The 16116-nt window shown below is 37.7% G+C and overlaps 1 protein-coding gene across 1 annotated transcript in view; it reads right to left on the bottom strand.

Moving 5' to 3' along the window:
* LOC130911136 (transcriptional coactivator YAP1-like) overlaps positions 1 to 10025 on the bottom strand; it is a 96313-nt gene extending 86288 nt beyond the window's left edge. The window contains exon 1 of the mRNA XM_057828873.1: positions 9331 to 10025. Coding sequence (XP_057684856.1) covers positions 9331 to 9528 — 198 coding nt within the window. The 5' untranslated portion in view covers positions 9529 to 10025. The remainder of the gene's footprint in view (positions 1 to 9330) is intronic.
* Positions 10026 to 16116: the final 6091 nt, after the last annotated feature.

Raw genomic sequence — 16116 nt, forward strand, 5'->3', positions numbered from 1 at the left:
ATGTATTGTTCCGCTCCTTTGTCTTAGTAAAATTCACTTGTATTTAGCTTTAAAATCATAGCATTTAATCTTTTTTTTTTTTTTTTTTAACCATGCTTATTTACAAACATTTTCAATGAACAACAAACAGTGACTATTAATTTCAATCAGAACTTGTTGGCATATTCTACTGTCACCTTGACATACAGGAGATGAAATACACACATAGATATAAGAATAAATAGATAAAAATAAAAAAATCACCACATGAAGAAATGTGTATCAAACTGTACAACTGTATACTCTACACGTATACATTTCCCCAAAAATATGTGCTTTACATATTGCAATATTGCATTTAATCTTTAAAAATTCTTGTTTTGTTACAGTAGCTTGTAATCAACTTTTTAAGGAATACAACCTCTATCTCGTTTTTGATGAGTGGCCTTTTGCGCTACTGTATTTGAATGGTGGTCAAGATTGTGGTACTTGGACGGCAAAGTATTTTTTTTAAGTGGTAGTTGGCGCAAAAAGTTTACAAACCACTGCTCCTTGGAATGTCAACTATTTCAACTGATGTGCGGAAGGTACCATCACAGTTTTTGATGTTTGACAGCCAACAATTTTGCAAAGTTTGTGATGATTTTACAATGCGTCTAATTATCTAAAATGCGTGAAGCCACAGCGGTCATGTTGTCGTCGACAAAGCACCATTTTGCTTCTGTGGGTTCTGTCGAATAGTACAGTTCAGTTCGAAGGCGAGCTTTGATTTCGCCAACATAGTTTTGGGGGGGCATCGTTTGTACTGCACAGTGTTGTTTTTGGCAGCCGGTTTAATTTTCGTCTTAGTCATATTTTAGTCATCTAAAAATGTGTTTGTCTTCGTCTAGTTTTTGTTGACGAAACAAATTTCATGTAGTTTTAGTTGACGTCTACTAAAATGTTTTCATCTGTAAAATTACAAAATTTTACTCCAAAAATAAATAAATAAATAAAGGTTTTCAAGTATTTCGAATTAACATTGACCGTTCGAGCACATATTGTAGCGTCTATCTACAAGGACAACGCCAACTTGATGAGAATACACACTCAGCAGGAAATCAGTACATTTTCAAATAATTTCACCCACCTGGACGCCACAAACTATAAGTAAAAAAAAAAAGTTGTCCAAGAGTTTAAGAGGACACTCGCCGTTAGCATTAGCCTACACTAGCGCGAATGCTATACTAACGCTACGAGTTACATTTAGTGTGTGCCAATCTCTCAGCACAGCTCTTTAAAGGCTAAAGCAACATTGCATAGTCTCTCTGGCCAAGACAACAAATCTTACCGTGTGTGCAAGCCTGCATGGAGCATGGAGATGACACACTGGTGAGTCGGGCAGGAGGGGTGTGGCCAGCACGTCACGAGTGACACAACCAGAGATTGTACGATGCAGGCTTACTCCACATAAAATGTCACACATTATGAACATGTGACAGAAAACTGTTGCGCATTTTTGTCTCGTTCTCGTGTCGTCAGACAAAAACTGGCAATCGTCTCGTTATCGTCATGAAAAAAAAGTGTTCATTGACGAAATATTTTCATTTTCGTCTTTGTTGACGAAAACAACCACTGGTATAGTACTACCTTGGTAAGGCGTTCGTTTGTTATAACGCAGTATCGGATTTAGCATCTCAAGTAGAGCTGAAACAAATACTCGAGCAAGTCAAGTAACTCAAGCTTAAAAACTGATCCGAGTAATTTTATTCACCTCGAGGAATAGTTTCATTTTGCCAGCTCTAAGCATCACGTTTTGCCCGGACTACTTTTAATGCGGGACAACGCGCTGACGTCACATGCGTAGAGGAAGAAGCAATGAAAAAATAAAAAAAACTTACCGCAGCCGACAGCCGCTACAAACTACGCCGACGTTGCTAAAAACTACGCCCGCATGATGCTAGTGCGGTAGCAGCTAGTGTCCGATGCGTCTCATAGATATCGCATGCATTTAGGACTAGATGCGAAATGAAAGACTCGGCCGCGTCTGGGCAGCGTTAGTAAACAGCCGCCATCTTTAAGCAGTAGACTTCTCATCGCTAATAAATATAACGTTACTGTCACTCGCTCACGTAACGTTAGCCCTTCGGAGGGCTAGGTTTCTATTGATTATGACCACTGTCAATGCGTGGCTAACGTCTCTTACATACAGGCTTTATTTAATCTGTAAAAACACAGCACTGTAGAGTGATGAGGGTGTAAAATTAAAACATAATAAAGCTAACTGTCAGTTTTAGCTCAGTAGTCAATGCTGAATAAAACACCAAGTAGCACTGGTCCCTAATGTGCTCCAATACAGCAGGCATCATACATTTATTTTGAACACTACAAAAACTCACCTAACCTAACCCTAACCCTATCAGTACTTACAGTTTAGACTAACTTAAAACTTAACTAGAACTTAAAAATAGCTTGACACAAATGGAAATTAAATTGAAACACGTGGCAAAACCACGTAGCTTTCAAGTGATGTCTGTTATCAAGCGTTAATTACATTTTTAGGTAAGAAATATGTTTGGTTTTTTTAATAAGATCTAGAAGTTTTTTTGAGTGAAAGCAGTGAATTTTTTTTTTCTAGTCACATCTTAGATGCAATTGTTGGCTGTTTTCAACAATGTACATTGAAAATGAAGACATTGATTGACTGAAAATGGTTCAATATTGGATTAAATGTCTTTTTTTCTCATGTACAGTGGTACCTCTACATACGATCGCTTCGACACACGAACTTTTCGACATCCGACGTAAAATTTGACTCGCCATTTGTTTCTACATCCGACGACATGCTCGAAATACAAACAATGGCAGCACCGCAGACGAATGCACGGCGGATTTTCTTGTGTCACAAATCAACACAGGTTTCAGAAAAGGTTGGTACAGGTGGTGAAACAAGGAAAAAGTTGATGCTTACCTTCGAAATGAAGATGCAAATGACAGAAAAATATGAGCGTGGGGTGGGCATCCATGAAATGGCTCAACAATACATCTCCACGGTCCTCCTCCGACCATCGTTCGCCAGTCTTTATAAATTAAGCTGACAATTCTTATTGTCTCCAAAGAAATCGCCAGCTTCGCCACGTTTTCATCATTTCTTTTACAACTTATTCAACACAAAACGCCTGCTGTCTGCCGCAATTGATGGTGTTCTCAAGAGAACATTCAAAGTGAAAGTGAAACTCAAGCTCACCGGTCTGTCTCTGGCACGTGAGCCCCGCGGTGCGTTCAGGTACACAAAAAAACGTCCGCCTTATTAGAACCCGATTCGTTACACTATTACAGGAATTATTATTATTCTTTTTATTACATTATTCCAATTTTGATTTATAATTTATTTGTTTTGCTACGTGTAATTGCCATTTGTAATAGCACCAGCAGTATTTTTTAAGGATTTAGTGCAGGTTTTTGGGCTGTGGAACGAATTAATGGAATTATAATGTATTCCTATGGGAAAATCCTGCTCGACATACGACCATTTCGACTTACAAACAAGGTCCTGGAACGGATTAACTTCGTATGTAGAGGTACCACTGTATATTTATAATTGCTCTTTACCTAAAAAAAAAAAAAAAAAAAAGTTTTATCCGATTACTCGATTAATCGATACAATTTTCAGTCGATTACTCGATTACTAAAATATTCGATAGCTGCAGCCCTAATCTCAAGCCACATTCACACCGAAAGACAATTGAGCTGTTTTTGTCCAGATTTTTCCCCATTCGAAAAATCGTATCAATGTTTTACCAACATTTTGGAAACACTGTTAACATCGACTAGACATGTGCCGATTACCGGTTTCAAGGTATACCGTGGTTGGAAAAAGTCACGGTTCCAAAATGGCAAACATTTTCCGTCATACCGTCCCTAAGGTATTAGCTATTTTTTATGTCCCAAAAATGCAGGGAGAAATCCCTCGCTTGCAGCTGCAAGGCTCAACCCTCCCCCAAAAGTTGTTGCTCAGTGTCAGTGTGTCAGCTGTGCTACACGATGGCTGGAGGAGGTGAAACTCCTGAACATTTTCCCCCATTGAAGAAAACGAAATCGCTGGCATGGGAATACTTCGGCAATGAAAAGTTACAGACGGCCGCGGCTTAGAGGAGGGCCAACCTACATGTAAAACTTATTTCCGGAGGGCGGCTATCGATGAGGCAATACCTCCAATAAGATTTCTAGAGGTGGGAATCTTTTGGCACCTAACGATTCGATTACGATTACGATTCAGAGGCTCCGATTCGATTATAAATCAATTATTGATGTTACACCCCGCACTTTTAATGTTTTGTACATTAGTTTCAAAATTGTTAAAAAATCCTCTCAGGCTAAACCAAACTAATATTTCAGTATCACGTTAACAGTTTAAAACAGTAAATAAAATACTCAAGTCCCATTCTGTATCAGCAGCTTTAAACTACATTCAATTAATTTAATGATGTGAATCAACCGTTAAAGTTGTTAAAATTCTCCCGTTATTCCATAATTTCCCTTCTGTCTACTTTCGACATGTCAAAGTTTTAAAACCGTTTCATCATTTAAAGATGGATTCAAGTTAAGATTTTGCCGATTTAGGAGTATTTTCGATAGACTGTGCTGACTGTGTTTTAGGTCTGATTTACCTTGTATAGTTCAATAATCGGAATTTGGATTTTTGGGAATCGTTCTCGAATCTTGCACGGCCGAATCGCGAATCCGAAATTTCGCACGCCTCTAATGATTTCGCATTTATACAATGTTAAACACTAGGGGTGGGAATCTTTGGGCACCTAAAGATTCGATTACAGTTACGATTCAGAGACTCCGATTCGATTATAAATCGAATATTGATGCCCCCGCCCATTTCTTTCTTTTTTTTTATTTTTTATTTTTTTTTATGTTTTGTATATTTGTTCCAAAATTGTTCAAAAATCCTCTCAGGCTAGATAAACCAAACTACTATTTTAGTATCAAATTACCGGTTAAAAACAGTAAATAAAATACTCAAGTCGCCATTCTGTATCAGCAGCTTTAAACTACATTCAATTGATTTAATGATTTGAATCAACCGTTAAAGTTGTTAAAATTCTCCCGTTATTCCATAATTTCCCTTCTGTCTACTTTCGACATGTCAAAGTTTTAAAACCGTTTCATCATTTAAAGATGGATTCAAGTTAAGATTTTGCCGATTTAGGAGTATTTTAGATAAAAAAATTGATTAGGGTTCGCTACAACAGAGCCTTCTAGAGAAGTCTACTGCTTTAAGATGGCTGCTGTCAACAACGCGGCAACTACTAAACGGCAAGTCTGTCAATTTGCATCTAGTTCTTTTTACATGTTCTACAAGCGTCGTCGTCCGTCATTTTGCATCTAGTTCTACATATATGTGATATCTACTATATATGTGGCCGTATGTTTGTAGCAACTAGCAACTGGGCGTTGTTTGAAGCAGCTGTCGGCCGCAGTCAGGTATTGTTGTTTTTTTTTTATCTAGCGGCATGAGTTGAACATGATACTTACTCTCGGTCCATTCCTTAGCGCGTCCCGAAGACTGTGCTGACTGTGCTTTAGGTCTGATTTACCTTGTATAGTTCAATAATCGGAATTTGGATTTTTGGGAATCGTTCTCGAATCTTGCACGGCCGAATCGCGAATCGGAAATTTCGCACGCCTCTAATGATTTCGCATTTATACAAAATTAAACACTAGAGGTGGGAATCTTTGGGCACCTAAAGATTCGATTACGGTTACGATTCAGAGACTCCGATTCGATTATAAATCGAATATTGATGCCCCCCCCCATTTCTTTCTTTTTTATTTATTTATTTATTTTTTTAATGTTTTGTATATTTGTTCCAAAATTGTTCAAAAATCCTCTCAGGCTAGATAAACCAAACTACTATTTTAGTATCAAATTACCGGTTAAAAACAGTAAATAAAATACTCAAGTCGCCATTCTGTATCAGCAGCTTTAAACTACATTCAATTAATTTAATGTTGTGAATCAACCGTTAAAGTTGTTAAAATTGCGCCCGTTATTCCATAATTTCCCTCATGTCTACTTTCGACACTTGAAAGTTTTAAAACTGTTTCATCATTTAACGATAGATTCAAGTCAAGATTTTGCCGATTTAGGGGTATTTTAGATAAAAAGTAATTAGGTTCTCTACAACAGAGCCTTCTAGAGAAGTCTACTGCTTTAAGATGGCGCCTGTTTACTAGCGCGGGAAAGTGTCATTTCACATCTAGTCTAGATATATGTGATATCTACCATAGCCGTATGTTGCCGTATGTTTGTAGCAACTGGGCGCTGTTTGAAGCGGCTGACAGCCGCAGTCAGGTATTATTGTTTTTTTTTTTTTTAACCTACCGGCATTAGCTGCACATGATATTTACTCTCGGTCTGTTCCTCATTGCGTCCGGTAGACCGCGCTGACTGCGTTTTAGTTCCGCTCTACCTGGTATAATTCAATAATCGGAATTTGGATGTTTGTGAATAGTTCTTGAATCCTCCACGGCCGAATCGCGAATAATCTAAGAATCAGAAATTTTGCACGCCTCTAGTAAACACTGTCATGAACGTTTCCCACCAGCTGCGAGAGTTAACTCCAGCATGTTCAGTATGTCTAGCGGTGCTAAAACGTGTTTTTTCTCTCTCTGGCAACTGTGTTGAGAAAGAGTGTGCGTGTATAATGTAAACATGATACGAGTCATACACACGTGCTTTTTATGGAAAATAATTTAATTATTTTTGTTCTGATGGTAATAATGTAACACATTATAGAGCTGTAATTGCAATACTGTGATACCGTGATATTTTTGGCTTAAGGTTATCATAACGTCAGAATCTCACACCGGCACATGCCTAACATCGAGAAGTTTTTGCATGAGTTGTTCAAGATTGGTAGTGGAATGTAATTTTTAACGAGCATTCGTGATTTGTTTTTGTGACATTTTTTATCTGTAGTGTGCACGGTTTGGCAAGTTTCATCAATTGTCAGTACCGTATTTTTCGGACAATAAGTCAGTTATTTTCATAGTTTGGCTTTGGGTGCGACTTATACTCTGGAGCGACTTATGTGTGAAATTATTTACACATTATTTTATCATTTCACATGTTATTTTGGTGGTTTGGAGTGACACTGATGATTTGGTAAACTTGTTAGCATGTTCTTTATGCGATAGTTATCTGAATAACTCTTAATAGCTATGTTAAGTTAACATGCCGGCCAGCATGTAACATTATCATTCTGTACACATATTCAGCATGTCGTTCTCCATTGGTATTTTTTTATTAGAGATGTCCCGATCGATTGGGATCACGTCATTTTCAAAGTATCGGAATCGGCAAAAAAATATCGGACATGCCTTTTTTTAATATTTACATATATTTTTTAATTAAATTGTTTTCTAATTGTATTTAACGTTACAGACATAATGTGTTACACTCTTCCAGAGGCTTTAGTTTAAGTTTAAGGTAGGCTTATCAAATTTATCGCGTTAACGGCGAGAATGAATATTTTTTACATTTATCACGTTACAATATTTAACGCAATTAACGCATGTGCTGCACGACTCACTCACGCATTTTCGCGTTCAATCTATAATGGTGCCGTTTTACCCATACAGTATATAGAGCTAAAACCCATACAGTATATAGAGCTAAAAGGCAGCGTAAAATGAGTAGGGAGAATTTTGGCAGCCTTTTGAGCCCTTTTTTAATGGCTAAATCCTTACAATCCCTCTCCCAACGATTAGAATAATCGTGGGAATCAATGTGGGGAAGAAAGGTAGTAGATGATCTTTTTCTTAACACCCTATGTTATTTCCCAACGCAAAGAAGATATACAGTATCAATGGGTACCACGACGCAGTCATGGTTGCACTTCCCATCATGCATTTAGGCAGAAGTTAAATGGCTACAGTATCATTTACTGAAAGCTCAACAAATACACTAGATGGCAATATTTAGTCACAATATACAAAGTCACATTTATCCTTTAAGAATTACAAGTCTTTCTATCTGTGGATCCCTCTCACAGAAAGAATGTTAATAATGTAAATGCCATCTTGAGGATTTATTGTCATAATAAACAAATACAGTACTTATGTACTGTATGTTGAATGTATGTATTCGTCCGAGTTTTATTCATTTTTTTCTTAATGCATTGCCAAAATGTATATGATCGGGAAAAATTATCGGGAATGATTGGAAATGAATCGGGAGCAAGAAAAAGCAATCGGATCGGGAAATATCGGGATCGGCAGATACTCAAACTAAAACGATCGGGATCGGATCGGGAGCAAAAAAAACATGATCGGAACAACCCTATTTTTTATTTTATATTGCCTTTCAAGATGACATATCTGTTCTATGTGTTGGATTTTATCACGTAAATTTCCCCCAAAAATGCGACTTATACTCCGGTGCGACTTATATATGTTTTTTTCCTCTTCGTTGGACATTTTAAGGCTTGTGCGACTTAAACTCAGGTGCGACTTATAGTCCGAAAAATACGGTATATAAAAAGATCCCTGCTCTTTTAATTTTATCATTATCAAACTTATGACATTACACGACACATTTTTTCCGATTTGACAGGAAACCGCATTTTGATTTAGCACAAAATGGTTACAAATTGTATGCTGAGTGGACCCAAATGACCTCCCAGCTGCATATCTTTATTTTTACCACAAAGCAGTGGCGGTAACATTTTTTTCCCGACATTCTTTATGTTTTAATTACAACTTTATATCTATATTTGGAGTCTGTGTGTATAAAGGCAAGCTTGTAGTAGGCCCTGCAAGGAAAGGAAAGGAAGAGAAAGGAAGTGGGGGGGCTGGTAGAAAGGGATGGAGGAGGAAAGAGGGAGGGTTGAAGGGGGATGGAGTTTGGGGGGATTGCTGACGCATGCGCACTGTACCACAAACGTCCAAAGGGGAGCAGCAACAGTTGTGGGTTTGAGGGTGGGGGAGGAAAAGAGGCACAAATAGGGCAAAAAAAAAATCTGTGGGCTTCAAATTAGCCATTCATGGCGTGACAAAAATACATTGTCAGTATTAACTCACAATATGACAAGTGATTGTTATTAAACACGCTCAGTTTCTGTGATTTGTTATTTTTTTGGGACAGTTTTTCATATTAATAAAATGTTTAAGTGCTTTAAATGGTTATTTGGACTTTTATAGAATAGATGCAATGTAATGAGGAGGTAAAATATGTTAAACGAGCCGAGGGGAAGTTGGGACGGGCCTGTTGTCTGGGTCGGAGCCGAACCGAACCGAACCGAGCCGAGCCGAGCCGAGCCGAACCTCGGAGGCCCACGGGAGCGGTCGACGACTTACTTGTCTGGAGTGGGACTTGGGCTCGGGTGGTTTGAAGAAGGAATCAGGCAGCTTTCTCATCCTCATAGGCAGCGAGGTGGACACGTTATTTTGGGGGTTCATCACGGCGTTGAAGAGAGCCTCCAGGTCTGTCTCCGAGTCGCCCCGGACGTGGACGACCTGGTGTCCGGCCGGAGGGTTGTGCTGGCTCGGTTCCATTGGCCCCAAAAAAGTCGAACGAAAGTTGAGGGGAAAAAAACAACCCCCGAAAGAGAGGGGAAAAAAGAATCTAATCCCGAGTTTGTTTTCCTGAGATTTTCACGCAGCAGGAAATGTGCAAGAATGTCGACAGCGCTCAGTAAAAGTTGTCCCGGCTCATCCTAAACTTTTTTCCCCCACAACAAAAAAAAGTTGTTTGTTAGCTGTCGAAGTGTGCACACGAAGTCGAAGTTTTGCGGTTGTCTCTTGCGGGCATTCTCCAGGAGACAACAAAGCGCATATCTGGAACTCTTACCGTCCTCCGTCCCGTTCTAAAACTTTTCCTACTCAAAATGTCGAACGACGACAAGCGGGGAAAACAACAATGAGTTCTGAAAGTTGTAGTTTGTGCCGGAATTGAGCCCGCTGGTTGCTTGTGGGATAAATCTCCGCTGCTCACTTTGGCGGAGGGAGACAGAGGGGAAAAAAAGTTTCGCCCCAGTCGAGTCTAAACTTTGGGCAGGACATTAAACTTTATGACTCATGGGACGGCTGCTCCGGGGGCGGAGTTTGCCTCCAACCGGGACGGGAGCCTTTAAAGGTACAAGCCCGGCGGGAGGTCAAGCAGCCGGGCTCCGCCGACTCCATCAACTTCCCGACAGGAGACACTTTCAACATTCGATTGACACGTTACTTACGTTAAAGTCATAGGCGGAGTTTGACTTTTGGGGCAGGAGGGGCGCAACATGTTGATGACCCCAAAACGCAGCGTCAGCAATAAAATTAACTTATAGAATATTTAAAATCAGGGCCGGCCCAGCCTATTCGCAGACTATGCAGCTGCTTAGGGCCCCTGACCACTAGGGGGCCCCCAATCTGGCAATTGTTTAATTTATATTCTCTTTTGTTTACTACAGTTTGCTTTATTTGAGTTTTGTGAGTTTTGATACTTGATTACAAGCTTAAAAAAATAAAAGTTCTTTCTTAACTTTTTTCTTTCCTCTTTTAGAAAAAGGTTTGGCGCTATCTACCCTAAGTACTGACAATCATTTGGGGTGAGAAGTTTGAACTATGCAGTGCAACAAAATCTGATTATTATACACAATATGGACGTATGGGTTGGATTGCATGTATGGGTTTCACAGTACACTGTGACGAAATGGTGAGCCAAAAATATGGGCCCCTTTGCATTATTTTGCTTAGGGCCCCCAAATGGTCTGGCCCCCTGTTTAAAATAATAAGTTGACAAAGAGTGTTTTTTGTTTCCCATCATTCTTGAGGGGAATTGTAAATCAGGCTGCTTAGACAATACTTTTCGCTAAGATCGTCATCCATTGAATTTGGTCTGCCCGCCGGTGTCATGCCAATGTAGTTACCACCATCATAAATTGTATCCCCTTGACGGAGCCATATGGAGGTAGATTTGTGTCTTTATTATTCACTCAACAACAAAAAAACTTGCTTCAATAAAAAAAAAAGTTGCTTCAATCAAAATATATATTTTCAACAACAAAAAAGTCATGTCAGTCAAAAAAATGTGTTTGAATGCAAAAATAAATTTGAAACTCAAAAATCTAAAAAAAAAAATGCATATGAAAGCTATTTTTCTTAGGGTTTTTTTTTTTTTTGATTGATTGATTGAAACAGCTTTTTGATTGAAGTAACGTTGATTTGTGTTTGGACCACATTTTGGCTAGGATTTTTCTCTTTATTATTCAATCAAAAAATAAGTTGCTTCCAACAAAAAATAGAATAAGTTGCTTAAAAAAAATAGATTTTCAAAAAGAAAAATCACTTCAATCCAAAAAAGAAAAATTTCAATCATAGAAAAAAGTTTTTGAATGCGAAAAAATACTTGAGATTGGAAAATTTGCGTATGAACACTTAATTTTTCATTGAAAAAGTTTTCTTTGATTGAAGAAATCCTTTTTGTGTTTGGGCCATATTATGATTAGGACATTTGTATCTAAATCATTCAATCCCCCAAAAAGTTGCTTCAATCAAAAAAAAAAAAAAAAAAAAAAATTTCAATCAAAGAAAAAAATCATTTAAAAAAAATATTTTTTTTCTCTACTTTATATATGTATATATATATATATTTTTTTTTTCCCCCCCTTTTTTAATTAAAGGCAAAGCAAATGAGTGTTTAAGCTGCTCGAAAAATAATTTCGACCCATTATATAGATGTTTTTTTTTAATGTTCATTTCATTCATCCTTGTTGCAGTTTTATTGCTTTACAACTTTTATATATATAGGAAAGTCAATTACATGCAATGACACTTTTCGGCCACCAGGGGGGCCTGCCCCCCCCCTTAAAATCCGCTTATGGTTAAAGTGCGTACGACAGGAGAAAAAAAGTCTTAAATAGGATTATTATGTGAATTAGAATCATATTTTGAGACGATTCAACTATACACAACAATTTAGCAAAGCGCAGATTACAAGAAATTAGTTTTTTAATCTGCCGGTTAGTAACGCCTACCATTATAGGGCTCTAGCGTCCCCAACAGGTGGATGACGACAGCGGAGTCACAATTTCATCTGATTGAGTATGCAGCCCGTTGAAGGGGAATTATTCACAACGAGGAAAACGCGACGAAGAGAGCCGCAAAATGCCATTGTTTCAGTCTCTCTACTCCAATATTTTTACAGGATATTCTTTTTATCCCAGTATTTTCCCCCAATAGCTAAATAAATGGCATGGTCATGACAAATAACAGTCTTGTGCTAAATGGAATATGAAATAATTAAAATGCATTTATTCAAGACGACATGGCAAAATCCCTCCATAATGGTCAAATATGCAACCTAATACGGGCTTATGTCATTTCCCTTCCCCGGCTTCGGAGAATGTAAACAAACACAGAGGCGTGACAGCTAGCCGACATGCTAACCCGAACCGAGTGATGTTTCAAAGTCTTCGAAGCGGAAAATCACACATAACTAGCTCGGATCATTTCGCATGACGACTGGGTTGTCGATTGTCTTCCTAGGGGGCGCTACACATATTCACGCATATTTTGATTAAAAAACATTTTTTTTTTTTTACATTTTATCAAAGTTTTCACCAGTGATCACCTGGCTGTTGAGTTTGGTGAGTTTTGAAGCATTCTGAGGGGGTCAAAGTAGGGCTCAAAGCAATCGGCGGGACAAAGAATGACTGCTAGGGGGCACTACATAGTGTATTTGGAATTTGCCTTTACACGGTATCAAAGATTGTACCTGTCTTGACCTGCCTGTCAATTTTGGTCCATTTTAAAGCATTCTAAGGGGGTCAAATTGAGCTCAAAGGGGCTGCGGAGAATAACTATAATAAAAATAATAATAAAACCAAGGAACCACAATAAAAAAAAAAAAATCATACAAATAACAACAAATAAAAAAAACATTGTCACCTGCATGTCCATACTGTTCAGTTATGGATGTGTTCTAAGTCAAATAAAATCAAATCAACTTTTATTTGTTTACACAAAACCACAACAACAGTTATCTCAAGGAGAAAACAAAACATGTTTTAAGGTGCAGTAGCCCTACGCTGGATTTAAACCTACTTGAGCATAGTAGGTTTTTTTGGTTTTATTTTTTTGAGAATTTATTTCTGTTTTAGTTAAGTTAAATGTTATAAAAAATAAATAAATAAAAAGGGGTTAAATAATAAACACAATTTATTAGTGTCCACTTTAAAAGTTTGGATTTGGGTTTGATAATACAAATATACATTCTAGCAGGGGTGTCCAAACTTTTTGCAAAGGGGGCCAGATTTGGTGTGGTAAAAATTTGGGGGGCCGACCTTGGCTGACGTCCTTTATGTCGAACAATATATTTAAGCAAATTTTAGCAATCCATTCTGTGTGTCACATTTGCTTTATTATTTTTTTAATTAATAATTTCAAAAATCTCGCAATTAACCTTTGTGGCGTTCTCTTTCGACTCTCGGGCTCTTGCGAAATACTGCTGCTGTGAAATTAAACTAGCTTCAAGTTGCTTCAATTTCTCGCTACGGATCTTCCCTGTAATCTTGTCGTACATATCAGGGTGTCTTGTTTGGTAATATCGCCTCACATTGAACTCTTTAAAAACAGCAACTGTCTTTTTGCAAATGAGGCAGACAGTTGTTGCGTATTTTAGTGAAGAAACAGTCCAATTTCCACCTATCCTTGAAGAGTCGGCCGTCGCAGTCAACGTTCTTTTTTTGTTGTTGATTGTCGCCATTTTAGAAAATTGGGAGTAAAGGCCACACGGGGTAATGTTGCTTAGAATGCTGCTACCTTTTCACGGGTAAATGAGGAGCAGCATTTAGTGTGTAAAATACTTCATATGCTGGTAGCAGTACTGCTGACCAATTTATTAAGTCTGTGTGTGGGCCAGACGTTATTGATTTTATGACAGATTATGACAGGGGCCGGATGAAATTTGTCCATGGGCCGCATTTGGCCCCCGGGCCGGACTTTGAACATGTCTGCATTCTAGTGACACTTATACTGTATTTATATTAATACCTTAAGACTGTAAGAATTGAATGTAAAATGAATGCGCTCTACAGTCTGTTTAGCATGAGCATATACAAGTGTGTACGTATTTAAGTGTATTGGCATTTGCCACTGACGTTAAACATATAGTAACCCAGATAGCAGACCGACGTTGAAAAGCTGTTGGATCAACATTCCGCTGCCGATCTTATATCATTGAATCAACGTCACTTTTGCACTCTCAATTAATGTTGTTTCAACGTTGAAATCCTTACAAAACCTAAACGTCATTTCGATTATTAATAATATTGGAACAACGCCGAGTCAGTGTTATCTTTTCGACCAAAGCACCCGCTCATCTATAATTCAATGACTTTTCAATCATATATCCTGGTCAATCATAAATCAACTATTTGTCAACATTGGTTCATCAACCATACAACAATGTTAACCCAACCATCACCTGACATACCATAGAACAACGTTTATTTCAACGTCACTTGACGTAAAAAATTTCGATGTCAACCATACTGATGATTTTGAAGGAAAATCAACGTTTATTCAATGTCGGTCTGCTATCAGGGAAGCATTATAATATAGGTAATAAACTTGGATTAAAGTGTTTCGCGGTATTAAAATACAAAATTTTCACTTTTCGCACAAGACACACTGGGCCATACTGCTCAATAAATCAACCTGCATACATAAAAAAATTAGGGCTGTCAAACGATTAAAATTTTTAATCGAGTTAATCACAGCTTAAAAATTAATTAATCATAATTAATCGTGATTCAAACCATCTCTAAAATATGCCATATTTTTCCATAAATTTTTGTTGGAATGGAAAGATAAGACATAAGACGGATATATACATTCAACATACTGTACTTAAGTACTGTATTTGGTTATTATCACAATAAATCCACAAGATGGCATTAACATTATTAACATTCTTTCTGTTAAAGGGTTCTTCAAAGACTTGTGGTTCTTAAAAGATAAATGTTAGTACAAGTTATACTAATTTTAAATTAAAACCCCTCTTAATGTTTTCGTTTTAATAAAATTTGTAAAATTTTCTATAAAAAAATAAACTAGATACACTAAATACACCACAAAGTGTCAATGGCGAGTTTTAAATTAAATTAGAAATCAAGCCAAATAGTGTGTTTTGTCCCTCGACTGACGCCGTAGTTTCCTGTTTACTGGTCCACCCATTGTAATTCAGGTCATTTGAGTGCCGGCTTCACAACGTACTTGACCTCTGATAATTTGTATATTGTGAATAAATATTCCCATCCAATATATTTGTTGAACTAAACGAAATGTTTGAATAGAGTTTGACCAAAGTCTTGAGTGAGTTTTATGTGTATGTTGCATAGCTATTTTGATTGGGAATGCCAGTTCTCTTTGCGCTGTTGTTTAACTGTGTGAGAATAGGGCCTCATTAATACAGATTGAAGCGCTTTTCTTTTTGTGAACATTTTTTTTTTTTTTTGAGAGATGTTATTTTTTTTTGTGCTTTCACTAAATGATATTTATGTTCGTTGTGAAGGAGTTGCCGAGCTTATGCCAATAAACGGTGCGGTCCAATGAACGCCTTTGTCCACTCGCCTTTTGTAATATTCTGATATAGAAGTATCTGAGGCACCTTGAAGTGCACGCGGCGCCAACATGTTGTTTACTCACATGATGTAGGAGTGAGTTAGAGTTACGGCCTGCCGAGAGCCGCAAGCTGTGTTAATGTTGAAGCTGAATGTGCTAATAAACAAACAGTGAGAGCACGTCGCGTGTGGTATACCTTTGTTAAGAAAAAGCACAAAACAAGACACCTTTCTCTGCCTCTTAGCTCTCAAGTGCGTCATTGTAATCTGTTTGAGGCAATGCATGAGCGGGTCATTCCGCGCATGCGTTAAATGTGTTAAATATTTTAACGTGATTGATTTAAAAAATCAATTACCGCCCATTAACGCGTTAAATTTGACAGCCCTAAAAAAATGAAATAAAATCATGGGGAAGGCAACATTTTGAGGTTTATTCTGTGTTGATTTAACAAACCTTGTCCCCAACAACCCAGCAAAAGTTGCATGCCCAAAACCAGATGTGTTACAATCTACCCTAACTTTTTGTAACATTCTCATC

Source organism: Corythoichthys intestinalis, unplaced genomic scaffold (genome assembly GCF_030265065.1).
Source record: "Corythoichthys intestinalis isolate RoL2023-P3 unplaced genomic scaffold, ASM3026506v1 HiC_scaffold_23, whole genome shotgun sequence".
Lineage (NCBI taxonomy): Eukaryota > Metazoa > Chordata > Actinopteri > Syngnathiformes > Syngnathidae > Corythoichthys > Corythoichthys intestinalis.